The 25,626-nt window shown below is 36.3% G+C and overlaps 1 protein-coding gene and 1 non-coding gene across 2 annotated transcripts in view; both read right to left on the reverse strand.

Annotated features, from left to right (window-relative positions):
- LOC136385574 (fibronectin type III domain containing protein 3C1-like) overlaps nt 1–25,626 on the reverse strand; it is an 87,063-nt gene that overhangs the window by 3,845 nt on the left and 57,592 nt on the right. Inside the window, exons 14-21 of the mRNA XM_066356639.1 lie at nt 24,982–25,120; nt 23,973–24,041; nt 23,417–23,535; nt 23,157–23,262; nt 22,157–22,263; nt 21,899–22,012; nt 20,462–20,611; nt 258–532 (exon numbers count right to left, since the gene is read on the reverse strand). Coding sequence (XP_066212736.1) covers nt 258–532; nt 20,462–20,611; nt 21,899–22,012; nt 22,157–22,263; nt 23,157–23,262; nt 23,417–23,535; nt 23,973–24,041; nt 24,982–25,120 — 1,079 coding nt within the window. The remainder of the gene's footprint in view (nt 1–257; nt 533–20,461; nt 20,612–21,898; nt 22,013–22,156; nt 22,264–23,156; nt 23,263–23,416; nt 23,536–23,972; nt 24,042–24,981; nt 25,121–25,626) is intronic.
- On the reverse strand, nt 15,600–15,675 carry TRNAS-UGA (transfer RNA serine (anticodon UGA)). Its single transcript has one exon. It is a non-coding gene; the product is annotated as a tRNA-Ser (tRNA).

The following is a 25,626-nucleotide window of genomic DNA, read 5'->3' on the forward strand; positions in this document are numbered from 1 at the left end:
AAGCTAAGCCCCTTGTAAGCCTATGTAGAATATTGACATATTACACTAATTATTAGAGACAAAAATCTTCAATTTGCATACTCACTATTGACAATTCTTTATGAGGAGAAACTAGCTCTCAGTAATGCTATATTTTTTAAACATCAAAACTCTCTTTCAAAAGAAATATATAGAATATATGAAAAATACAGATGTAGATTCATTCAGAATTCTCAAAAAGCTTCCCACCTACCCAAAATAAGATACAAGCAACTTACTTGTATGTGGTATCAGCCTGGAGATTTTTCAGAAGACATTCAGTTACTTTACCAACAGTCAACATTTTTTTGTCTCCGTAGTCAATGTTATACCCAGTGATTGGAGAGCCATGGCAGTCTGGTTCCTCCCATTGAATAGCAATGCACGATGAGGCCAATTTAGCAGAAACTTTGTGTTTAACTTCATGTATCATTGGTACTATCGCTGGTACAGTTGCTGGTGTGGTTACCCTGCCAGTTCCTCCAAACATTCCAACTCCAACTATATTTACAGCCTGAAACAGTATACCATATTAGAGATTCATTATTACCTTGTTTTTGTGCAGAAACCACTGTGTTGCAAAAAAAATTCTTTTAAAAATTTTCCCTAATGGCTAATGATATGGAAGATATTTTCATGTGCTTATTTGCCATCTGTATGTATTCTTCTGTGAGTTGTCTGTTCATGTCTTTTGCCCATTTTTTAAACTGGGTTGTTTGAATTTTTAACTGTTGAGTTTTGAGGGTTCTTTATATATTTTAGATATTAGTAGTTTGTCAGATATGTGTTCTATAAAGATTCTTTCTCAGTCTATAGCTGTCTTTTCGTTCTCTCCACAAGGTCTCATGGAGAGTAAAAGCTTTAAAATTTAGGGAGGTCAAATTATCAATTTTTCGTTTTATGGCTTGTACTTTTGGTAACAAGTTAAGAATTCTTTGCTTAGCCTAGATTCTGAAGATTTTCTCCTGCAATATTTTTAAATAAAAGTTCTATGTTTTAGCCCAACCTGTGGTGGCACATTGGATAAAGCGTGGACCTGGAATGCTGAGGTTGCCAGTTCAAAACCCTGGGCTTGCCCTGTCAAGGCACAAATGAGAGTTAATGCTTCCTGCTCCCCTCCCTCCTCTCTCTAAAAATGAATAAATAAAATCTAAAAAAAAGTTTTAATTTTCAGTTTTCTATGGTCTATTTTGAGTTAATTTTTGTATAAGGTATAAAGCTTAAGTCAATTAAAAATTTTTTTATTTTAGATATCCAGTTTCTCCAGCATCATTTGTTTAAAAGGAGATCAGCAACTCATTTGTATCATGTTAAAAATTAGTTGAACATATTTCTGTGGGTTGATTTCTGGTTTCTTTATTCTTTTTTTTTTGGGGGGGTATATGTTTGTCCTCCATCAGTATTACTGTCCTTTTTTTTTTTTTGGTATTTTTCTGAAGTTAGAAGCGGGAAGGCAGAGAGAGAGGCTCCCGCATATGCCCGACGGGGATCCACCTGGCATGCCCACCAGGGGGTGATGCTCTGCCCATCTGGGGCGTTGCTCCGTTGTGACTGGAGCCATTCTAGCACCTGAGGCGGAGACCACAGAGCCATCCTCAGTGCCCGGGCCAACTTTGCTCCAATGGATGGATCCTTGGCTGTGTAAGGGGAAGAGAGAGACAGAGAAAGGTCAAGGGAAAGGGTGGAGGAGATGGGCGTTTCTCTTGTTTGCCCTGGTCGGTAATCGAACCAAAGACTTCCACACGCCGGGGCCGATGCTCTACCTTTGAGCCAACCAGCCAGAACCATTACTACACTGTCTTGATTAGTGTCATTATAAAGTAAGCTTTAACATTAGGTAGAGTGATTTTTTTCACTTTATTTTTGTTTCAAGATTTATTAGTCTATTCTAGGTCCTGTGATAATTCAAAGAAATTTTAGAATTAGATGTATGTTAAGTGATATGATCATATGGTTTTCTTTTCCAGTTTGTACAGTAGATTACATTGGTTGAGTTTCTAATTTTGAACCAGGCTTGCATACCTAAAATAAATCCCACTTGGTCATAATGTAGAATTCTTTTTTTTACAATGCTGGATTGTACATGCCAATATTTTATTGTGCATTTTTTTTGCATCTAAATTAATGATTTATTTGTTTGAAGTTTTCTTTTATACTATCTTTGATTTAGGTTTTAGGATATTACTGTCTTCATAAAATGAAATGGAAGCTCTCTCATCCTCTATTTTGATTAAGAGATTATTTAAAATTGTGTTAAGTTTTCTTTAAATGCTTTGTGGAATTCTCTAAGTGAAACTATTTCAGGGTTTTTAATTTATTATTTCAATTTATTTGATGACTATGAAGCTATTCAGATGGTTCATTTTATCTTGGCTGAGTTGTAGTAGTTTGTAGTTTTGAGGTATGGGTCCATTTCTAATGTATTATTGCATTTATGAGTACACAGTTGTTTATAGTGTTTCCTTATTATCCTTTTAATGATTGAATACTCTATAGTGATATCCTGTTTTGTTCCTGAAATTTATAATTTGTATGAGCTTTTTAAAAATCTTTGCCAGTATTTCAAGTAGTTTATCAATTTTGTTGATTTTGTTCAAAGACCAGCTTTTTTGTTTCTTTGATTTTCTTTACTGTTCTGTTTTCAATTAATTGATTTCTACTTACACTTTTTTATTTCTTTCTGCCTGTTCTGGGTTCATTTTGCTCTTATATCTACTAATTAGGGCAGAAGCTTAAGTTATTGACTTGAGTCCCCTTTTTTTGCAATGTAAGTATATAGTGCTATAAATTTCTCTTGGTACTGCTTTAGGTAAATCCCACCTATTTTAAAAACTTTTAATTAATTAACTAATTAATTAATTTTTAATATTTAAAAAATGTATTCACTTTAAAGAGAGAGAGAGAGAGAGAGAGAGAAGAGAAGAGAAGAGAAGAGAGAGGAGGGGAGGAGCAAGAAGCATCAACTCCCATATATGCCTTGACCAGGCAAGCCTGGGGTTTGGAACCAGTGACCTCAGCATTCCAGGTCCATGCTTTATTGACCACACCACCACAGGTCTGGCTGAATCCTACCTATATTTATTCAGTTCTATGTATTTAAAATATTTTTCTTTGATACTTCCTTTTTGACCTACAGATTATTTAAAAGTGCAGTTTAATTTCTGCCTGTTTCCACATATATTCTTGTAATCTTTTAGTTTGATTCTGTATGATTTCAATTTTTTTTGCATTTGTTGAGGTTTGCACTATGGCCCAGGATATGCCTTATTTGGGTGTAAGTGCTGTGTATAGATGCTTGAAAAGAATATATAATCTGCTGTTGTCAGGTGTTATGTTAAAATAATGGTATTAGATCTTGTTGATTGATTGTTGTTCAGTTGTTAAATATCCTTGATCATTTTCTGTATAGTAATTTTATCGGTTGCTGAGAGGGGTGTTGATATCCCCAAGTAAAAATGTGGATTTATTTTTCCTTTCTGCTGTATAAGTCTATGCTTCATATATTCTAAGGCTCTGCTGATTGGTGAGTCACATTTAAGCTGCTGGCTTGACTTGAGGTGGTGCAGTGGATAATGCTGAGGTCACCAGTTTGAGACCCCAGGCTTGCCCAGTCAAGGCACATAAGGGAAGCAACTGCAAACTGATGCTTTCTGCTTCTCTCTCCCCACTTGTTTTTCTTTTTTCTCTCTAAAATCCATAAGTAAAATCTAAAAAAAAAGAGAGAGAGAGATGCTTAGGTGTCTTGGTTCTTTTATCATTATGTAATGTTCCTCTTTGTCTTTAGTGATTTCTTGGTTTTAAATTCTTCATATATGTAGCCATTCTTGCTTTTTGGTTTTATTAATGTGTGGTATATCTTTTCCCCATCCTTTTACTTCTAACTTTCCTATGTTATTTTATTTGAAGTAATTTTCTTGTAGACAGATTCATTCTATTATATTTTCGATCCATTCTTTTATTTCTTTTTTTTAATTTATATTTTTTACATTTTATTTATTCATTTTTTTTAGAGAGAGGAGACACAGAGAGAGAAAGAGACAGAGAGAGGAAAGAGACAGAAAAAACAGAGGGAGGAGCAAGAAGCATCAACTCCCATATGTGCCTTGACCAGGCAAGTCTGGGGTTTCAAACCGGCGACCTCAGCGTTCCAGGTCGACACTTTTACCCACTGCGCCACCACAGGTCAGGCTATTTTTGTCTTTTTTTTTTTAAAAACAGATAGAATCAAAGAAAGGGAAAGATAGGAACAGACAGGAAGGGAGAGAGATGAGAAGCATCAATTCTTCATTGCAGCACCTTAGTTGTTCATTGATTGCTTTCTCATGTACCTTGACCAGGGGGCTACAGCAGAGTGAGTGATCCCTTTCTCAAGCCAGAGACCTTAGGCTCAAGCCAGTGACCCCATGCTCAAGCTGGTGAGCCTGTGCTCAAGCTGGATTAGCCCACACTCAAGCTGGCAACCTTGGAGTTTCAAACCTGGGTCTCCTGCATCCCATTCCGATGCTCTTTCCATTGTGCCATCACCTGGTCAGGCTTATCTTTGTCTTTTAATTAGTATATTTAATATTTTAATTAGTATATTTAGGCCATTTTACATTTAAGGTAATAGTTGATATGCTAGGGATTATGTCTGCCCTTCCATTTCCCCCCATTTCTTCTGTTTCTTTCTCTTCCATTTCTAATCTGGCAATGATGACCTCATCCCCCAAAAGACACCTCCCCATAGGCTGAGGATCATTTATTGCATGTGTGTCTCTGGCCCCAGCAGTTTCCTTCCTGGCAAGGTCTGAGGGCATGGACCTGTGAAATTAAGGCCTGGACAACAAAGGCTACGTCCCCTTTCCCTGGTCACTCCTGGGGTCTCCTGCTATATCTCTTCTGGCTCATTTCTTACCTTTCTGTGGTATACTTTGAATACTTTTTGGGAAACTAATTTGATTGGATTTATTTATATTAAGCATATTGCTTCATATAGTTTTATTAGTTGTTTCCCAGGTATTAAAAAAAAATATATATATATATGTGTGTGTGTGTATCCCTTTTATTATACTTTACTGTTATTGATAGTTTACCACTCTGAGTGAACTCTAGATACTTTACTTCAACGTAGGTAACTTTACTCATCCCATTTAAAAAAGGATTATCTTAAGTACAAGGCTCACAAAAATTAGGGGATATTTTATAGCTTCGTATTTATTTTGAAATATCCCCTCATTTTTGTGAGCCATATATTTCCTCTCTATATATTGAACACCATATTAGATGGTGTTATAATTTTTACATCAATCATCAAATACATTTTAATAACCTATAAAAAGATAGTCTGTTATATATTTATGCCTATTTTTACCCATTCTAATTTATTTTATTTTTACAGCTTTACTGAGGTATAAATGACAAATAAAATTCTCAGATATTTTTAAAAAAGTAAACTGTGGTGATTTTATATAAATCTACATTACCATCATCTAGTTAATTAACACAACCATAACCTCACATATTTTTTTTTTCTTTTTGGAGAGAACATTTACATTCCTCTATCTTAGCAAATTTCTATTATGTAATAGCTACATTTTTTTTTTTTTACAGAGACAGAGAGTCAGAGAGAGGGATAGATAGGGACAGACAGGAATAGAGAGAGATGAGAAGCATCAATCATCAGTTTTTCGTTGCGACACCTTAGTTGTTCATTGATTGCTTTCTCTTATGTGCCTTAACCGCGGGCCTTCAGCAGACCGAGTAGCCCCTTGCTCAAGCCAGCGACCTTGGGTCCAAGCTGGCGAGCTTTGCCCAAACCAGATAAACCCACACTCAAGCTGGAGACCTCGGGGTCTCGAACCTGGGTCCTCCGCATCCCAGTCCGACGCTCTATCCACTGTGCAATCGCCTGGTCGGGTTATAATAGCCACATTTTACATTAGATCTTCAGAACTTATTAATCTTATAGCTACAAGTTTGTGCCCTTTTACCAATCTCTCCTTATGTCCCTCACCACCAGGTCCTGACGATCAATTTTGTACAATCTGTTTTTAGGAGTTTGACTTTTTTTAAAAAAAAGATACTACAAATAAATATTTGTCTCTCTGTCTGGATAGTTTCACTTAACATAGTGTTCTCAGGGTCAATCCATATTGTTGCAAATGGCAGTATTTCCTTTCTCATGGCTGAATAAAACACATAGGTATTTTCACATCTTGCTTATTGTGAATAATTTTGCAATGAATGTGGAATGCAGATGTTTCTTCAATATCCTGTTTTCATTTCCTTTGGATATATATCCAGAAGTGGGATTGCTAGATCATAGAGAAGTTCTATTTTTAATTTTTTGAAGAGCCTCCATACTGTTTTCTATAGTGACTGCACCAATTTTTGTATTTCTACCAATAGTGCAAATTGGTTCCTGTTTCTCCCCATCCTTGACAACACTAGTTATCTCTTGTATCTTGGATGACAGCCATTCTAACAAGTGTGAGGTGATAACTCCTATGGTTTTGTTTATAGCTGTTGCAAAATGCTTTATTGTTTCTATTTGGTCCAAGGCATGGGAGAGGACTCCAAAGTAGTTAAAAGGCTGCCTAGTGGTTTTAGGGAGAGGCTCAGGAAGAAGCACAACATCAGGGATTGCAGAGGGGCCCCTCAAAAGCATTTGGGCTCCAAAAGCTCCCAGTTGTGCTCTAGGGTGAGCCTTTCAAAGCAATACTCACCCAGCCCAGCCTAGGGGCCAGCCATCCTGCAGTGGTTAGTCAGGATGTTGGCCACCTTCTTGATGAATTTCACCTCCTCATCTAGGAAGTGGCTTTTCAGGAAGTCAAAGAGATTGGGGTCTGTGTAGGCAGAACCTATGCAGATCCAAAAGGGTCTGGTTCAGGTTCTTCTCCATGACCACGGCAGCTTCCCTGGTGTTGGGAAAATAGCTGTGTTAGGCTTGCTTTCTTGTACTTTGTTTGACTAGTGGATGATCACGTATCAGCACAACATGTGTATAGTCTATGTAACGCTCAGGGTGCTTGCGCTCAGGGCAGTGGATGGCAGATAAGCCTGCCCGCTACTGTGAGTGGCCATTTTGCTGTTCATTTGCTTGAGAAGTGCTTTCCCCCGCCTCTCTGCTCGTTTGCCGTTGCAAGACTCTATTAAATGGGAATGGCTCACAGCTTTCTGGCTCCATGGTTCCTCTACTGTCTGCCAGAATCCAGTGTGGACCTGCTTGGCCTCAGCCACTGGCATTACACCTGGCATCCTGAGTTTTGCCTCACCCATCTGCATGTGCTTGGAGAGGGTGTGGCTGCCAGGTTGGTTTTACATCGTCAAGAGATGCTGGGTACCCTCCTGCTTCTTTTTGGACAATCTGTGGAAGCAGGCTCCCATGCCTTCCAGAGCTGCGTTGTCTTGGATGAAATAGAAGACAAGAGGTACTGTACGTGTAGGAGGCCCACCAATACAGGTTGACCAGGTGCTTGATGGTGACACCACCTGGAGGGAATTATTTTGATGAATTTGGGAGCTCATGTTGCTTGTCGATAGGAGTTAAGCTCAAAAGTTTTGTGTGCTGATCCCAGAGGCTGAGGTGGTTCTGAAGGTGGTGACTGGACAAGAGTTTGGAGGGTGGCCAGAGGCTGGAAGAAGGTACAGTGTCCCTGGGTCTGTTCTGTTCAAATGCTGTTGAAACAAGACAGATCCGGGGTACTGCTGAGAGTTCTGCCAGTAACTCATGTGGTTTTGATTTGCATTTTCTTCAGAATTAGTGATGTTGAGCACCTTTTCATGTACCTGTTGACAATTTTTGTTTACTTTGGAAAACAAGTTTTCTACTCAATTTCTGTGCCCATTTAAAAATTGAGTTATTTGTTTTTTTGCTATTGAGTTGTATGAGTTACTTTGAGTATTTTGGATATTAATCCCTATTAGATATATTATTTGCAAATATTTTCTGCCACTTCACAGGTTGCCTTTGAATTTTTTTTATGGCTTCCCCTGCTGTGCTGAAGCTTTTTGATGTATTCCTACTGGTTTATTTTTGCATTTGTTTCCTTTGCTTTTGGTGTCAAATACAAAAAAATCATTGCCAAGACTCTTGTTAAGGAGCTTACCATCTGTTTTCTCCTAGTAGTCTTATGGTTTCAAGTCTTATGTTCAAGTAATTAATTCCTTTTTGTGTATAAGATAGAGGTCCTATTTCATTCTTTTGCATGTGGCTGCCCAGTTTATCATTTAGAAAAGGGGATCCACCCTCCCCTTGTGTATCATTGGCTCTTCTGTCAAAAACAAATTGACCATATGTGCATGGGTTTATTTCTGGGCACTCTATTCTGTTCTAGTCATTTATGTCTGTTTGGATACTAATACTATACAATTTAGATAACTATACCTTTGTAATATAGTTTGAGATTAGGCAGTGTGATTCCTTCACTTTATTGTTTGTCAATATTGCCTTAGGTATTTTGCGGTTCCATATAAATTTTTGGATTGTTTTTTCTATTTCCATGAAAAATGCCTTTGGAATTTTGATAGGGATTGCACTGAATCTGTAGATTGCTTTGGGTAGTATGGACTGTTTTTTTTTTTTTTTACACAGACAAAGAGAGAGTCAGAGAGAGGGATAGACAGGGACAGACACACAGGAATGGAGAGAGATGAGAAGCATCAATCATCAGTTTTTCATTGAGAGACCTTAGTTGTTCATTGATTGCTTTCTCATATGTGCCTTGACCACAGACCTTCAGCAGACTGAGTAACCCCTTGCTTGAGCCAGCAACCTTGGGTCCAAGCTGGTGAGCTTCTTTTTGCTCAAGCCAGATGAGCCTGCGCTCAAGCTGGTGACCTCGGGGTCTCGAACCTGGGTCCTCTGCATCCCAGTCCGACTCTCTATCCACTGCGCCACCACCTGGTCAGGCTGGACATTTTAACAATATTAATTCTTCCAATCCATGATCATGAAACACCTATCCATTAATTTGTCTTTTTCTTAATTTCTTTTATCAATGTCTTATAATTTCAGTGTACAGACCTTTCATATCAGTTAAATTTATTTTATATGTAGGTATTTTATTCTTTTATGCAATTGTAAATGGGATCATTTTCTTAATTTCTCTTTCTGATAGTATGTATTAGCATATAGAAACACAAATGATATTTTTATATTGATTTTATATTCTGCAATTTTATTGAATTTAATGATTACTTTTAACAGTTTTTTTGGTGGAGTCTTTAGGATGGTCTCTATATAATAACATGTAACTAGAGGCAGTTTTACTTCTTCCTTTCTGTTTTCTTAAATTTGTTGAGACGACCACTTTTGTGCCCTAACATGTGGTCTATCCTAGAGAATGTACCATGAGCACTTGAAAAGAATGTATATTCTGCTGCTTTAGGGTGAAAGGCTCTGAAGATATCTATTAAATCGAGTTGATCTAGTATGTCCTTTAAGTATGCTGTTTCTAACTTCATACTTTCTGATTGAATACCTTTTCTTTTTCTTGCCTCATTGCTCTGGCTAGGACTTGTAGTAAGTACTTACGATGTTGAATACAAATGGTAAGAGTAGACATCCTTGTCTTGTTTCTGATTTTACCAGAAAAATCTTTCAGCTTTTCACAATTCAGTATATTAGATCTGTACTTGTTATATGGTATGGCATTTATTATATTGAGTTATGTTCCCTCTCTACACACTCTGTAGATTTAAAAAAAATTATTTATTTGTTTTAGAGAGAAGAGAGAGAGAGAAAAGGGGGAGGAGCAGGAAGCATCAACTTCCATATGTGCCTTGACCAGGCAAGCCCAGGTTTTCGACTGGCGACCTCAATGTTCCAGGTCTACACTTTATCCACTGCACCACCACAGGCCAGGCTGAGAGTTTTTTTGAATCATGAACAAACATCAGATTTGGTCAAGAGCTTTTTCTACATCTATTGAAAGGATCATATGATTATTATTCTTTATTTTATTAATGTGGTGGATTACGCTGATTTGCAGATGTTGAACCTTCCTTGCAATCCTGTAGTAAATACCACTTGATCATGGTATATGATTCTTTAAATTCAGTTTGCTAACATTTTGTTGAGGATAAGAGAGATGAGAAGCATCAATTCTTTGTTGTGACTTCTTAGTTGTTCATTGATTGCTTTCTCACATGTGTCTTGACTGGGGGGGCGGGGCTACAGCAGAGCGAGTTACCTCTCGCTCAAGCCAGCGGCGATCTTTAGGCTCAAGCCAGTGAACATAGGGTCATGTCAATTATTCCACGCTGAAGGTGGCAACTTCAGGGTTTTGAACCTGGCTGACTGTGTCCCAGTTGACGCTCTATGCACTGCGCTACTGCCTGGTCAGGTGGATTAATTCTTCTTTAAATGTTTGGTGCAATTCACTAGTAAAGTGGTCAGGTCCTGGACTTTGCTGGAAGGTTTTTGATTATGGATTTAATTTGCTATTCATTATTGGTCTGTTCTGATTTTCTATTTCTTTATGATTTAATCTGGGTATGTTTTATGTTTTTTAGGAATTTATCCATTTCTTCTACTTTGTTCAACTTGTTGGCATATAATTGTTCATAGTCTTTTATAACACTTTGAATTTCTGTGGTATCAGTGATAATATTCTTTAATTTTTTATTTTATTTGAGTCTTCATTCTTATTTTCTTGGTAAGTCTAGGTTTGAGTTTGTCTGTTTTTTTATTTTTGTTTTATTGATCTCTTCTATTATTTTTATAATCTCTAATTTATTTCCACTTTGATCATTATCTCCTTTCTTCCAGAAGCTTATTATTAGTTTATTTTGTTATTTCCATCCTTCTATTGGGCTTAGTTTGTTTTTATTTTTCTAATTCTTTGAGTTGTAAAGTTAAGTTGTTTACTTGGGCTCTTTTTTAATTGAAGGCATATATTACTATCAACTTCCTTCTTATAACTACTTCTTTTGAATCCTATAAGTTTTAGTATGTTGTATTTCTATTTTAATTTGTTTAAAGATGTTCTTTGAATTTCCTTTGACTTTTTCTTTGACATTTTGGCTGTTCATTATCATGTTGTTTAATCTTATATTTGTGAGCTTTCCAGTTTTTTCTCTTGTAATTAGTGATAGGTTTGGACTTACTGCTGCCGTTTTATTAATTGTTTTCTGGCTGCTTTAAAATTCTTTTGTTCCTTTCTTCCCTTGCTCTCATACTGTATGATTTGGTGGTTTTCTCTAGTTGTATTTTTAGATTCCTTTATTTTTATCTTTAGGGTGTCTGTTATAGGATTTTGCTTTGTGATTACTTTCAACTCTATTTAAAATATATTTATAATCTATTTAAAGCTGTTGGTAACTCAAGCTTGAATGCATACTTAAGGGTTGTATTTTTACTCTGCTCCTGTTTTATGTCTTTGATGTCATGATTTACATCTTTTTAACTTGGTATCCATTAAAGAATTGTTGTAATTTTGTATATTGTAATTTACAGTGATTTTTAGTAATTTTGTTTTTTAACATTCATACTAGATTTGTAAGTGACTTACCCACCAGCATTACATTAGAATATACCTGATTTAACTACTATATTTACCTTTACAAGTGAGATTTACACTTTCATGTTTTCCTGTTACAAATTAGTGTCCTTTCATCCAGCTTCAAGAAGTTTCTTTTGACATTTATTATAAGGACAGTCTAGTGTGAACTCCTTAAGTTTTTAACTTCATTTATTTGTTTTAATTAAGTGAGAGGATGGGATACAGAGAAACACTCTTCCACATGCACCCTGACTGAGATCCACCCAGCAACTCCTGTCTGAGGCAGATGCTTGAATCATCAGAGCTATCCTCAAGGCCTGAGGCTGATGCTTGGACTGACCGAGCTATCCTAAGTGCCTGGGCCAACTCTTGGTCTCTCCTTCAACTATGAAGAACAACTTTGCTGGGTAGAGTATTCCTGATTGGCAGTTCTTTTCTGTCAGCTTTTTGAACATATATTTGTCCTGCAAAGTTTCTGTTGAAAAATTTGCTGATAGTCATGAGGAGGGAGGGGGTTCTCTTGTATGCAACAAGTTTTTCTGTTCCTGCTTTAAGATTCTTTTCTTGTCTTTATAGAATTTAATTCTGTCCTCTTTTAGTATTATCCTTTTTATTAACTGTATTGGGGCAACATTAGTTAATAAGATTATATTGATTTTCCCTGACCAAGTGGTGGTGCAGTGGATGGGGTGTTGACCTGGGAAGCTGAGGACCCAGGTTTGAAACCCTAAGGTTGCCTACTTGAGTGCAGGCTCACCAGCTTGAGCATGAGGTCATCGGTTTCTTTATAGGATCACAGACATGACCCCAAGGTCACTGGCTTGAGCCGAAAGGTCACTCGCTTCAGTAAGGGGTCACTGGCTCAGCTGTATCCCCGCCTCCATTGAGGAAAATATGAGAAAGCAATTACAGCTGGCCCTGGATGGTTGGCTCAGTGGTAGAGCATTAACCCTGTGTGAGTAAGTTCCAGGTTCGATTCCCGGTCAGAGCACACCGAAGAAGCACCCATCTATCTGATTTCCTACCTCTCCCCCTCCCCTTCTCTCTCTCTCTCTTTCACTCCTGCAGCCATGGCTTGATTGATTTGAGTATGTTGGCCCCAGGCACTGATAGCTCCATGGAGCCCCTGACTCAGGTGCTAAAATAAGCTCAGTTGTGAGCATGGCCCCAGATGGGCAGAGCATTGTCCCCAGATGGGGGTCACCAGGTAGATCCTTGTTGGGGCACATGCAGGAGTCTGTCTTTCTATATCCCCCCTCACTTAAATACAAAAAAAGTTTTAAGTGCCACAACTATAAGTTGATGCTTCTCATCTCTTCTCTCTCCCTCCGTATCTGTCTCTCTCTCACACAGAAAAGATTATATAGGTTTCAAGTGTATACTTATATGATGCAAGATCTCTATATTACATTGTGGACCCACCACTCAAAGTCAGATTATCTTCTGCTGCTATATATTTGACCTCCTTTATCTTTTCCTATTCCCCCACCTTACTTCTCTTTGGTAATCACCATACTGTTGTCTGTGTCTGATTTTTCTTTTTTTTACAGAGATAGAGAGTCAGAGAGAGGGATAGATAGGGCCAGACAGACAGGAATGGAGAGAGATGAGAAGCATCAATCATTAGTTTTTTGTTGTGACACCTTAGTTGTTCATTGATTGCTTTCTCATATGTGCCTTGACCATGGGCCCTCAGCAGAGCGAGTAACCCTTGCTCGAGCCAGCGACTTTGGGTCCAAGGTGGTGAGCTTTGCTTAAACCAGATGAGTCCACACTCAAGCTGGGGACCTCGGGGTCTTGAACCTGGGTCCTCCGCATCCCAGTCTGATGCTCTATCCACTGTGCCACCACCTGATCAGGCTGTGTCTGAGTTTTTATTTGTTTCAATTTTTCTTTTTGTGACAGAGAGGGACAGATAGGGACTGACAAACAGGAAGGAAGAGAGATGAGAAGTGTCCATTCTTTGTTGCAGCACCTTAGTTGTTCATTGACTGCTTTCTCATATGTGCCTTAACTGGGGGGTACTGCAGATAGAGTGACCCCTGCTCAAGCCAGTGAACTTAGGCTCAAGCTGGTGAGCCTTGCTCAAACCAGATGAGCTCATGTTCAAGCCGCTGACCCTGGGGTTTCAAACATGGGTCTATTGTGTCCCAGTTCTACGCTCTAACCACTGTGCAACCACCTGGTCAGGCCATTTTTTTCATTTGTTGCTTTCAGTTTTATATCCCCCATGACTGAAATCATATGGTTCTTGATTTTTTCTGTTGGATTTATTTCACTTAGCATGATATGCTCAAGGTCCATTCATTTTGTTGCAAATGGCAGTATTTCATTGTTTTTTATGGCTGAGAAGTATTCCATTGTATACAGGTAAACATTTTCTTTATCCAGTTATCTCTCAAAAGACGCTTCTATTGTTTCCATATCTTGGCCACCATGAATAATGCTGCAATGAACACAAGGGTGCACATATCTATGTAAATAAATGTTTTAAAAAGTTTTTGGGAAGAGACCCAGTAGAGGGGTTGCTGGGCCGTATTGGTAACTCTATTCTTAATTTTTTGAGAAACCTGCCACTCTGTTCTCCATAGTGGCTCTACCATTTTACATTCCCACCAGCAGTATATGAGGTTTCCTTTTCCTCCACAACTTCTGCAACACTTATTACTTGTCTTATTGATAATAGCCATTTTGCCAGGTGTGAAGTGGTATCTCAATGTACTTTTGATGTGGATTTCCCTGAGAGCTACTGAAGTTGAACATCTTTTCATAAATCTGTTGTCCATTTGTATGTCTACTTGGGATTAAGTGTCTGTTCAGGTCCTTTGCCCAGTTTTTAATTGGACTTTTTGTTTTCTGGTGTTGAGTTGTACAAGTTTTTTATTTGAGTTGTACAAGTTTTTATAAATTTTAGATATTAACCCCTTATCAAATGTATCACTGGCAAATACATTATCCTATTAGTGGATTGTCTTTTCATTTTCTTGATGGTTTCTTTGTGTGCAAAAACTTTTTAGTTTGATGTCACAACTGTTTATTTTTTCTTTTGTTTCCCTTGCTTGGGGTAATATATCTGAAAAAATGCTGCTATGAGGTCTGAGATTTTACTGCTTATGTTTTCTTCTAAGATTTTTATAGTATTGAGTCTTAACTTTTTAGTCTTTAGCCATTTTTAGTTTATTTTTTTGTATAATGAAGTGGTCTACTTTCAAATTTTTGTATATATCTGTCCAATTTTCCTAATATCATTTATTGAATAGACTATTTTACCCCACTGTATGTTTTTCTCTCTTTTGTCAAGTATTAATTGACTATAAATGTGTGGGTTTATTTTGGGGGTCTCTATTTTGTTCCATTGAGCAATATGTCTACTTTTATGCATGTACCATGCATGTTTTGATTGTGCTGTTTTGATTACTATGGCCTTATATTATAGTTCTATATCAGGTAGTGTGATTCCTTCAACTTTGTTCTTCTTTCTCAAGATTGCTATGGTTATTTGGTGTCTTTTGTAATTCCATATAAATTTTTGGATTATTTTTTGAGATTTGTCAAATTATGTCATTGGTATTTGGATAAGAATTTCACTAAATTTATAGATTGCTTTGAGTTGTATGGATATTTTATTGATGTTAATTCTTCCTAACCAAGACCACGGTATGTTTCCACATTTTTGTATCTTCTTAAATTTCTTTCTTCAGTGTTATAATTTTCTGAATATAGGTGCTTTATATCCTTAATTTTTTCCTAGATATTTTATTTATTTATTTATTTATTATTTATTTATTTTGTATTTTTCTGAAGCTGGAAACGGGGAGAGACAGTCAGACAGACTCCCGCATGCGCCCGACCGGGATCCACCCGGCACACCCACCAGGGGGCGACGCTCTGCCCACCAGGGGGTGATGCTCTGCCCCTCCGGGGTGTCGCTCTGTTGCGATCAGAGCCACTCCAGTGCCTGGGGCAGAGGCCAAGGAGCCATCCCCAGCACCCGGGCCATCTTTGCTCCAATGGAGCCTCGGCTGCGAGAGGGGAAGAGAGAGACAGAGAGGAAGGAGAGGGGGAGGGGTGGAGAAGCAGATGGGCGCTTCTCCTGTGTGCCCTGGCCGGGAATCGAACCCGGGACTTCTGCACTCAAGGCTGACGCTCTACCACTGAGCCAACCGGCCAGGGCCTTTTATTTATTTTTTGAAGCAATCATCAGTAGGATTGTTTTCTTAGTTTCCTTTCTGATAGTTCATTATTGATGTATAAAAATACAACTGATTTCTGGATATTTATTTATTTTTATCCTGCTACTTTACTGAATTTATTTATCCATTCTAGTAATTTTTTCATGGAATCTATAAGGTTCTCTACATGCAGTATCATGTCATCTGCAATTACTGACATCTTTACTTCTTTCTTTCCAATTTGGAGGCTTTTTGTTTGTTCTTCTTGTCCGATTGCTGTGGCTAGGCCTTCTGTACTAACTTGACTAAGAGTGGTGAAAAGTGGACATCTCTGTCTTGTTCCTGATCTTAAGGGAAATGCTTGTAGTTCCTGTCCAATTAGTATGATGTTGGCTGTGGATTTGTTATATTTATAGCCTTTATTACATTGAGATATGTTCCCTTTATTCCCACTTTGCTGAGAACTTCTAACATAAATGGGTGCTGGATTTTATCAAATGCCTTTTCTGCATCTATTGCTATAATTATGTGCTTTTAATCATTTTGTTCATGTGGTGTATCATATTTATTTTTTTGCAAACATTGTACCAACCTTGAATTTCCAGGAATAAAGCCCACTTGATCATGGTGTATAATCTTTTTCAGGTATTGCTGTATCTGGTTTGCTAATATTTTGTTGAGGAGATTAGTATCTATGTTCATCAGGGATATTGGACTATAACTTTCTTTTTTGAGTTTTTAAAAATTTTATTTTTAAATTAATTTTAATGGGGTGACATTGATTAATTAGGGTACATAGATTCATAACTTTTTTTCTTAATAGGTCTTTCTCTGGTTTTGGAATTAAGATATTGCTTGCCTCATAAAATGGCTTGAGAGTTTTCCCTCCTCTTGAAATATTTATAATAGTTTGAGAAGGATATGTGTTATTTTTTTTGGAGTGTTTGGTAAAATTCACTTGTAAAGCCATCTTGTTAAAGACTTGTTTGTTGGGATTTTTTTTTTTTTTTGATTACTGCTTCAAAAAAAAAAGTTGTGATCTATTCATATTGTCTGATTCTTCCTAATTCAGTTTTGGAAGACTGTATGTTTTTAGGAATTATCCATTTTACCCCCCAGGTTATCCAATTTGTTGGCATATAGTATTTTATAATATTTTCTTAACAATCCTTTGGATTTCCATGGAGTCACTTGTTACTTCATCTCTTTCATTTATGATTTTATTTATCTGGGTCTTCTCTCTTATTTTTTCTTGATGAATCTGATTAAAGGTTTGTCCATCTTGTTTATCTTTTCAAAGAACAAGCTCTCGGTTTCATGCATTTTCTGTATTGTATTTTTTAAACTATTTTATTTTTTCTGTTCTGATCTTTATTATTTCTTTCCTTCTATCCTCTTGTGTTTTGCCTTGTTCTTCTTCAAGTTCCTTTAAGTGTAAAGTTAGATAGGTTATTTGAGGTTTTTCTTGTTTCCTGAGATAGGTCTGTCATGCTTTGAAGTTCCCTCTTAAGACTGCTTTTGCTCTGTCCCATCAATTCTCGGTTATTGTGTTTATTTAATTTGTTTCAAGGTATCTTTTGATTTCTTACTTGATCTCCCTGTTAACCTATTCATTGTTAAGTAACATGTTATTTAGCCTCCATGTCTTTGCCTGTGTTTTTGGTTATTTTATAGTGATTTATTTCTAATTTTACATCATTATGGTCAGAGAAAATGCTTGACATCATTTCAATCTTATATTTATTGAGACTTTTTTTGTGTCCTAACTTGGTCTATCCTAGAAAATGTTTCGTGTGTACTTGAAAAGAATGTATGTTCTGCTGCTTTGGTATGAAATGCTCTGAAGATGTCCTTTTTCATGCTGTTGACCATCCTTATAATCATTACTTCGGACTTGAGAGCTGATATTAATAGCTTGCAAGCATTTCATTTAACTCCTTTTCTAGAGATTTCTTCTGTTTTTATCATTTGGGGCCTGTTTCTTTATTTCCCCATTTTGGCTGCCTCTTTGTGATTGTTTTTATGTGTTAGTTCTGCTATAACTCTCAGTATTTGTGGGGTGACCTTATGAAGTTGGTGTCTTGTGGGCTCCATTGGTGCAATCTCATTGATCACTAGGGACTCCAGGAATGTCCCTAGTGGGCCCTCTTGTATAGGAGTCTTGATAGCTATTGGCCTGTTTATGTTTGGGATTGATCCTTAGGATGCTGACTGTGAGACTCAACCCTGACCACAGAATGTGAGCTTTTGCAGGTGCTGAACACATGAAGCATAATTCACCTCAGCAGATTTTGGTTCCTGTTGAAATCTTCCTTTGGATATGACACTTATGAAGCTTACTGGGTCCTGCTCTAATCTTGTCTGAAGCTGGCCACTGGATGTGCTTATTCTGAGTCTCTTGGGAGAGAGTCTCTCGGAGAGAGTCTCTTGGGACTCTGGTGCAGGCTAATGTCAGACACTGCCTGTGACTGGTCCTAGGTAACCTGTTTGAAGTAGTCTCAATGTGGCTTCTTCTGTAAATCCTTGGTTATGAGACTTCAGCTAGTATTCAGTTGGCTATTCAGAATGATTGTTCTATAATTTAGTTGTAATTCCAATTTGGTCCTGGGAGGAGGAGAGTGTTGCTTCTACCAACTATGCTGCCATCTTGTATTTCTATGGATTTTTGTACATTGGAATGCTCGGGGCTTCCTGGTTGTGGACGTCTGTTTTTTTTCTCAGTTTAGGGACATTTCCACCATTATTTCTTTGAAGTCTTTTTCTCTTTCTGCCTTTTTCTCTTCCTTCTTGCGGTATTCATATCACAGAAATACTTGTTTGCTTGATGTTACCTCATAAGTCCTCTGTGCTTTCTTTCTTCTTTTTTATCATTCTATTTTTGCTCTTCTGATCGGATGAATTCCACTGCCTTGTTTCAAGTTTTCTGAGCCTCTTTTCCTCTTGATCTTATCTACTTTTCAATCTTTTATTGATTTTTTCAGCTTTGTTGTTATATTATTCACTTTTGTGATTTCTGTTTGGTTTTTAAAATTTTTCTTTGCCAAAATTGTCACTTATTTCATGCATTGTTCTCCTGACCTTTATGTGAATGTTTTTGATAATTATTTTGAACCCTTTATTATATAAAATGCTTATCTTCATATTTCATACAGGACTATTCCTGGAGTTTTTATATTTTTGTTTTGTTTTTGGACCATATTTCTCTATTTCTTCATTTTCTCTGACTTTCTGTGCTGTTTTCTGGGCATTAGGGAAATCATCTACCTCTCCAGGTATTGAATGAGTGGCCTCATATAGGAGTTGAACCTTATTGTTCAGCCTGGCCCTAGCTCCTTATCTTCTCTGAAACCTTGATAAGTTTTTCTTTGCCCTTTGTTTTCAGAAAATAGTTATGATGTGTTTTGGTGGTATGGATTTTTTTTAGGTTTTTCTTATTTTAGATTGTCTCAGCTTTTTTGAATCTAAGGTATTATGTTTTTCTGCAAATTAGGATGTTTTTCTTATTTCTTTGGATAATTTTTCATTCTCATTCTTTCTGCAAATTTAATGACAGGAATATTATTAGCTCTTTTGTTATTATCCTATATGTCCCTGAGACTCTTTTCATTTTCCTTTCTTTCTAATTCCTTTTCTGTGTTCAAATGGGTAAATTTGATTAATCTATCCTTAAGTTCACTGACTCAATCTTCTGTGCTCTCCATTATACTATTAAGCCCATCTAGTAAGGTTTTAAATATGGTATTGTATTTTTCATTTCTTTTATATAATTTATACTTCCTTGCTAAGATTTTAAAATATTTTTCATTGGTTTCAAGATGACTCATAATTGCTTGCTGAAGCATTTTTTTGATAGCTGCTTAAATTCTTGTCAGATAATTCACATCTCTGATTCATCATGGAGTTTGTGTTTTATCATTTACGTAATGATTTTCCTGGTTATTATGATAAATGATTATTCTAGACATTTTTATATTATATTATAAAATTCTGTATTGTATTTAATGTTTTTGTTTAGTATGCATTATCTTTCTTTTTTCTCTTTTCTTCTTCTTTTCCAAGTGAGAGGAGGAGAGATAGAGAGACAGATTCTCGCATACTCCCTGATTGGGCTCATCTGGCAACCCCCATCTAGGGCCGATGCATGGCCCATCTGGACCATGTTTACAACCACTGTATTCTTAATGCCTCAGGTGGGGGGGTGGGGGCTCCACAGAGCCATCCTCAGTCCCAGAGGCCAACACACTCAAATCAATCAAACTATGGCTGCAGGAGAGGGAGATAAACAGGGAGAGGTGTGGAGATGGAGTTGATCACTTTTCCTGTGTGCCCTGACCTTGAATTGAACTGGGGACATCCACACTCTGGGCTGACACTCTATCACTGACCCAACTGGCCAGGGCCACTTTGAGTGCTTTTTAAATATACAGATTAGCAAATCTTTGGATTAGAAATTTTGATTCAATGGGTCTGAGTGGAGATGTGAGAAGCAGTGTTTTTAAACAAGCATTTTAAGTAGTTGTTAAGTTCAAGGAAATTTGGGAAACAGAACTGTAGAGAAAAAAATGGCAGATCGAGTTAGAATAGAATGTGGGTGCCAGATTATGTGGGCCTTTGAGTGCCAGTTAAAGGAGCTCAGAATGTTGTTGTAAATATTGGAAATATTTAAGATTTAGAAGTGTGTGACTCCCTTCTGGTATCTAAATTGGAAATGGACTCAGTATTATGAATGTGGATAACATAGGTTAATAGCTAATGTCTTACATATATTGGAAGAACTTTTAGGATTACCTGAACTCTGCAAAAGTATGTAGTTGCCGGAATGAGACCTTTAACTTCATAACTCGGACAAGGGCCAGTGTAGATTAAATGCATCGATTCTTCAGTTTGTCCCCACTTTAGTCTGTACTCAGTGATTTCAGCACCATTACTTAAAGGAATCTGAAAGATGTAACAAAAAAAAATTGAGCTTTTCTATAAGTGTTCACTCTACGAGATACTGTGGAGAGTTATGACATGTTAATTTCAATGTCATAGCTTATAATTTATTAAGTGGTATAAAATATGGACAAGTATAGAAATTATTAAACATAAAAATTACAAAACTATAATTTACATCAAAAGACTCAAATGAAATTGAAATAAAGCACTGACTAACCCCATATATTTGATGAATTACTATTTTTAATTAATTAAAATTATTTTCAAATAGGTTACTTAAAAAAGAGCAAACAGTTATATTAATGTTGATTAATATTGCTACTGATTAGTGAGATCAAACACAAAGCCCAGTACTCTAGCTTTTTTATAGTGATATAATCAGACTTGTCATTCATTATTATTAACAGATTAAAGCTTTTGTGTCAATGTCACAAAACTTCTACTAGAGAATAAGAAGGGAAGGAAAATTTAAAGATACATAGGTGGCTTAATAACTAACCAATTCTTATTTTTTGAGCTTGATAAGTTTGAATGGGAAGAAAGACACGTGGATGTAAAAATTGTTTTTTAAAAGCCTCAATAGTCTTTTCTCTTATGTGTCATATTATAGAGTTATATCCAAACACTGCCAGAGATTTCTCAGTAATGCTTTTAAAATAATACTAATTTCTATAAATTGATGTAATTTTATTATCTCTTGTTTTGATTTTAAAAGTTTGTTGTGTTACCTGTTAATAGTATATTTGGTTTTCCAAGTTTATTATTCTCCATAAAAAAAAGGATCACCATGGCCTTCGCCTTCCTAATAGCACTAGTATCTGGTCTACCACTAGTGTGTTCTAGTACCGTGGTCAAAATTTGTGGAACCTTAATCTAAACTCTGACTTCTTGGAGAGTTCTAGTCTTTCAGAAAAATTGTAAACCAATTACTGTGCTTTTATATCACCAAAATTAATAAAATTAAATTGACTGAAATAAACTCATTGATACAGAGATCAGCGTGGTTTCCAGAGGGGAGGGAGCTGGAGGATTGGGTGAAAAAGGTTAAGAGATTAAGAAGTACAGAATGGTAGTTACAAAATAATCATGAGGATGTAAAGTGCCATAGGGAATATAGTCAGTAATATTGTAATAACTATGCATGGTGCCATTTGGGCACTGACAATATCCGAAAGAACACTTCGTAAAATATATGGTTGTCTGAGCACTCTGCTGTACACCTGATACTAATGCAAAATAATATTGAATATAAACCTTAATTGAAAAAAAAGTAAATTGATAACATACTTCCCAACTAACAACAACACATGTTGAACCTTTGCAGGCCAGCATAGGTGTACCACACTGAGAAGGAGGGCTTGGGCTTGGCATAGTTTCATACTTTGTTGAATGTGGTCCAAACTACAAATAAGCAAACACAAATTATTGTGCAAGCATAGTCACTCCCCAATTTGATAAAAAGTAGAAGCATATATTCATCCAAAGTAACATGAACTACAAATGGATCAACTGAACAATATAACGACCCCAGTCCTGTTTACTCACTGTATATTTCATTCTGCAGCCAGCATGCCCTTGTGTGGCATTTTGTTTCTCTTTTGCTTCTTTGAAATGTGCAAATGCTTCAGAGTTTCCATTAGTGGGAAGGTTGCCTATAAAAATATACAAAATAAACGTAAAAATTTTTTCAAATGATTTTAAGGGTACTTCTTCAAACTAATAGAAAATAATTTAAGACTATGTAAAAATAATATAACAGAAATCAACTTTTATTAATTTGTGTCAATTTACTTTTTTTTTTTACAGAGACAGAGAGAGAGTCAGAGGGATAGACAAAGGACAGACAGACAGGAACGGAGAGAGATGAGAACCATCAATCATTAGTTTTCCATTGCACGTTGCGACACCTTAGTTGTTCATTGATTGCTTTCTCATATGTGCCTTGACCGTGGGCCTTCAGCAGACCAAGTAACCCCTTGCTCGAGCCAGCGACCTTGGGTCCAAGCTGGTGAGATTTTTGCTCAAACCAGATGAGCCCGCACTCAAGCTGGCGACCTCGGGGTCTCGAACCTGGGTCTTCTGCATCCCAGTCTGATGCTCTATCCACTGCATCACCGCCTGGTCAGGCTCAATTTACTTTTAAATTTTATTTCCAGACATTTAAAAAAATTATAATTTAAATACCAATAAGAAATAATTTTATTTTTTAAAAGATTTTTTAAAAAAATTTATTTACTTTAAAAAGGAGAGAGAGAGAGCAAAACAGAAAGAGAGAAAGAGAGAAGGGGAGGAGCAGGAAGCATCAACTCCTATATGTGCCTTGATCAGGCAAGCCCAGGGTTTCAGACCAGATACCTCAGTGTTCCAGATCAACACTATATCTCCTGAGTCACTGCAGGTCAGCCAGAAATAATTTTCTAAACATTTGATTTTGTAGCAAAACAAAACCATTTACTCTGCTCTAATAACATTTAATACATAAAAACCAGAGGTTACGATGCAGGAAATTTAGGTATTGTCATGCAAATCATACAAGAAGCTTTACCAGATTGGATGTTGTTTTGCCTGGACTTCGTTTTACCATTCAAGGGTGGGGGACGGCAAGATGCAGGAGAAAGAGCAGGTGTTTGAATAGTCAATATGTCTGAAGGCTAAGAAAAATGCAAAATACCTTATGACGATAACAAATTCAAGTTCAGTTTTCAAAAAACATTTAGTTTTTACAGTTTAGTATGATACAGTTCATTTAGTATGATATAGTTAATTTCAATTCTCAATTGAAAACTTTTCTACCTGTTTCCTCACCTGGCTTTGGCCTATATAAGAAGTGCAAAAGACTCTCAGATAATATGTAGTACCAGGCTGCAGACGATCATATAGAAATTCCTTTGCAGTTCCATTGTAGATTATATTCCAGGAATTCCCTGAAGGGATAAAAGTAAACTCATCCAATGTATTTATAGGGAGCTTGAAAATTTTATGGGTCCTCGTTGTTATCCCATGGATATAGAAATAACCATTTTATAAATTAGCTGTGGTTCAATTACCTATTTACAATAGGTAAATATTTATATTCCCTATAGAACTAATCATACAATTATAAGAGATCAGTAAGTAAATATGATTTGTTACCAAAAACTGGAAATGGAGAAATCCAGGTAAGTCCTGGGGTTTAGTTAATAGTATTATCCCAATGCCAGTTTCCTGGTTTTGATAACTGCATTGTGGTTATATAAGATATTAATATTTGGAGACACAGAGTGAAGATTATATATGGGAATCCTCTATACCATTTTTTGACTTTTAAGAAAATTAAAATTATTTCAAAGTAAAAACAAAAAAATACAATATCTTAACTTACCATTTGAATTTTCACTAACTTCTAAACTGTAACTTGAAATGTATGTCCCACCATCATCTTTGGGTGGTTCTGAAAAGAGAAAAAAATATTAAAATTATCTTGAGAATAACCTTAAAAGTTATCTTAAATTTTTTTTTCATGTGGAAATATATAAACATGAAATTTAATAGAGTATTAATTTTCACATATTAATAAAGATTATAAAAACAAAATCCAAGTTACATGCTTGGAATCTTGGACATGAATTATTTAATTAATATTTTAAAGTTCTTTGAAAGAGACTGACATACTATATATATGTATATTTTTTTGTGTGTGACAGAGACAGAGAGAGACAGAGAGGGACAGACAGAGAGAGATGAGAAGCATCAATTCTTCGTTGTGACGCCTTAGTTGTTCATTGATTGCTATCTTAAATGTGCCTTGACCTGGGAGCTACAGCAGACTGAGTGACCCCCTGCTCAAGCCAGTGACCTTGGACTCAGACTGGTGAGCTTTGCTCAAACAAGATGAGTCCGCTCTCAAGCCAGAGACCTTGGGGTTTCGATCCTGGGTCTTCCACATCACAGTCCTACACTCTATCCACTGCGCCACCACCTGGTCAGGCTGTATATTGTTGATTTTGCTAGTTTAGAGGCAAAATAATTTGCATGAATATAATTTATGTCAAGTTGACATTTATCATTGATGTTATCATTGATGTATCATTCTAATTGTGGCTTCTATATTAGATATAGTCTTACTTGGAATTATCATAATTTCAAGGATGCATATAAAGGTCAGTAATTTGTTCATGTATGAATTAAAAAAAAGCAGTAATAGAGAACTCAAAAGAAAACCAGAAAAAACAATTTAGTTTACAACTAAACTGATTTATATGGTGAAATATTGATATACAAATAATTGAGGGAGTATTTTATAAAACTGAGGGCAATTGGAGAGAAATTTCTTCTTAATAGTTAATATTAAGACACAGATAGTAAATTTTAAATACAAAACCATTACTTACCCCATCCAATTTTTACTCTATGTGCATGGATCTTTCCTTTTATATATGGTTTTTTAGGGGATCCAGGCTTATGTGGATAGGTGGTATATTTCACTTCTCTACTGGAGTTACTTCTTTCTTCCACATTGTAGGCAAATATCTGTTTGAGTAAAAAGGAATATCAAAGAAGAAGAAGAAAAAAACATTGGTTGACCACTGGAAACAAATGTCTGATTTGAAAATGTGTAGTTTGCAAATTATATAAAGTAAGTTATTTGACTGAAAGTTTCTGAGAACTAAATGCAAAATATAGTTTAATTTCAACTAAAACACACTCATTTTTATCTTGAGTGAAGAGTGTAATTTTATATTAAAATGATACAAATTAACAAACAGAAGGCCAACTAGATGGAAGATGATATTTTCAAACAACAGCTCAGATAAGGGCCTAATATCCAAAATATACAAAGAACTCATAAAACTCAACAACAACAATCCAATAAAAAATAGGAGGAGGACATGAACAGACACTTCTCCCAAGAAGAAATACAAATGGCCAACAGATATATGAAAAGATGTTCATCTTCATTAGCTATTAGAGAAATGCAAATCAAAAGTCGTACAACCATATGGAAGAAGGTATGGTGGTTCCTCAAAAAATTAAAA

This window comes from Saccopteryx leptura, chromosome X (assembly GCF_036850995.1).
Source record: "Saccopteryx leptura isolate mSacLep1 chromosome X, mSacLep1_pri_phased_curated, whole genome shotgun sequence".
Classification (NCBI taxonomy): domain Eukaryota; kingdom Metazoa; phylum Chordata; class Mammalia; order Chiroptera; family Emballonuridae; genus Saccopteryx; species Saccopteryx leptura.